Below are 2,489 nucleotides of genomic sequence, written 5' to 3'. Positions count from 1 at the left end.
TTATATCTGTCGTACAAACCTATACCCTCTTGTTTTTCTCCGAACGTAATATCTTCTAATACGAAAAAAATCTTAAAAAGAAGAGAGCTGAAAAATTGATAGTTGTACTCGTTGAAATTGGAGATTAAAAACGTAAGAACAAGTTCAAAATCCTAACTTAATTGATTGGAAATGGTGATTCGATTTAAAAGGAATTAGAATTTTAAAATTGAAAAAGAAGAAGTGTATTTGGTGGAATGATGAAAATGACATTCTTATCAAGTATCAAGAGAAACATAGCATCAATTAAAAAGGAAAGAGAAGATAACGTGGATCTTGAAACTCTAGTAGAAAGATAATTATCAATAATCACTGTATATATCACAAGGGGTAATTTACCCTTTATTTTAGAGAAGGTACGGTAGAATTCACCTATATATATATATATATAATAGAAAAATCTATTTAAATGAATCAATGTTTTCTCTTTTTGTTATCTTAACCTTCAAACCATTCTTCATTAGAAGCGCAATTGAAAGGCTTGGGATAACTCGAGGATGATCCTCCACCAAATGTACACAATAGTGGCGCAAAATAGCAGATGTAACCATCTTCATTTGAATGAAAGACATATCCTTACCCAAACAAGTCCTTGGTCCTGCATTAAAACTAATAAACTTGTAAGAAGGCACATGAATTATTCCTCCTTTTTCAGATATCCATCTCTCTGGCTTGAACTCCAAGCAATCCTTCCCCCAAATTTCTTCACTTCTCCCCATTGCGTAGAAAGAAAATATAATATTTGTATCCGAATCCACATGATGTCCACTTGGAAGCACATCAGCTTTCATAGGCTGCTTGCGCTCCAGAGGTATTGGAGGGAAAAGTCTTAAAACTTCACACAAAGCGCCGTGGAGATAAACTAGCTTCTTGGCATCCACCATGCCTAAAATTCTGTACTGTTCTCCGTCATTAGCGCCAAAAACTTCTCGAATTTCTTCAAGAATCTTAGCTTCCACTAACGGATGCGTAGCGACGAGCCAAAAGAACCAGGTAAGAGCCGAAGCAATTGTATCTTTTCCGGCTACAAAAAGATTGAATGCTGAATCTCTTAAGAACTTTTCGTCGCGTCGCGCTTCGTCTCTTGTAACCACCTCAAGCAAGCTATCAAATTGATGAAGAACACTTTCATCAACTTGATGATTATTATTAGTTTCTCTTTCGCTTAGTTCTTCAAGCTTAGATGCTATAAGAGTGCATAGAAAATTGTCAAAAACTCTGCATGCTTTCGCCATCTTCTTCTCTTCGCCGATTTGAAGCCATTCTTGAAGCTTCCAAACACTTCTCGGCACTCCGTGTCGGTAAAGAATGCATTCTTGGATTTGGTCGAAAGCCTTCTTAGCTTCAACAACAGGGAATTCAATTGAAAGGGAATTGGGATCAAACCCTAACCCTAACGAGCTTATATTATCAAATGTGAATCTACAAAAGAGATCTTGCAGGTCCACCGTAGTCTCTTCACAAAGATTTGATAATATCGGAAGCAAGCTATTTTGAAGTTTCTTCTGAATAGTTTTCTCTAACAAAACCTCGAAGCTTTTGTGTTTGAACAAAGAATGGAACAAAGACCTCATGTCCTTCCATTTTTCTGAATCCGCGGCGACAATACCGTCGCCAAAAGCGGCGAAAACCTCGCGAAAATCGGCCCCTTTTACATAATCTTCGAACCTTTTGCTTAGTATATGGTGCGCGTTCATGGGATCTCTAGTTACCAAATAGTTCATTTTGGTAAACCAAGGTCCCATGAACTCCGCAGTACCGCCTTGTTTGTTGATGGTGTGCGCCAAGAAGTCATGGATTTGGAAGAAGTTCCAAAGAAGTTGCGGTAACATGCCAAGGATTGGCCAATCGTTGGAGAGTGGAGTTTTGCAACGCCGTCTTCTGCCGTGATGAACAAGGTATAGGATTGATGCAATTATTGTTATTATGGCTGGATAGAAAAACATGGCCATGGAAAATTTTATTTGAATTATTATATTGTATGAAACTTTTGATACAGTGGTAGTTTCATAAATGTCAAGACATACAAACCTATATTTATACTGGAACAGTGCCATACCGGATTTGACACTAGTCCTTCATTTGGTAACAACAATAACAACAACGATACCAATTAGGTAAAAATTGGCTCGGTTAATTTTATATGAAATTGATAATTAAAAATAAAGTAGAAATTCAGATGCAGTCGACTTCACATGAAATTGATAGTTGAGAGCTGTTAGATGATTTGACTGATTTGACTAAATTTTTATCTAACGGCTCTCAGTTATTAACTTCACGTAAAATCGACTGCACCTGAATTTTTACCTAATAATTAAGTAAAAAGAGGTAATTAATAATTATTAATTTTATATTTTTTAAAAATAAAATTTGAATAATCACTAGTATAGAGTGCAATTCAAAAACGCTTATTATTGATTTGTTGTTGGGTAAATTTTTATTGATTACCT

General features: G+C 35.8%; 1 protein-coding gene across 1 annotated transcript; it reads right to left on the bottom strand.

Annotated features, from left to right (window-relative positions):
• Positions 441-1,992, bottom strand: LOC107641364 (alkane hydroxylase MAH1-like). The gene has a single exon (XM_016344859.2). The coding sequence runs from the start codon at positions 1,989-1,991 to the stop codon at positions 441-443; it is 1,551 nt and encodes a 516-aa protein (XP_016200345.2). The 5' UTR covers position 1,992.

The sequence above is a fragment of the Arachis ipaensis genome, chromosome B05, assembly GCF_000816755.2.
Source record: "Arachis ipaensis cultivar K30076 chromosome B05, Araip1.1, whole genome shotgun sequence".
In the NCBI taxonomy this organism is placed as follows: Eukaryota; Viridiplantae; Streptophyta; class Magnoliopsida; order Fabales; family Fabaceae; genus Arachis; species Arachis ipaensis.
This window is presented reverse-complemented; position numbering and strand designations above follow the sequence as displayed.

Coding starts and splice junctions, on each gene's coding strand:
- LOC107641364 (XM_016344859.2), bottom strand. CDS start 1,991: ATGGCCATGTTTTTCTATCCAGCCATAATAACAATAATTGCATCAATC.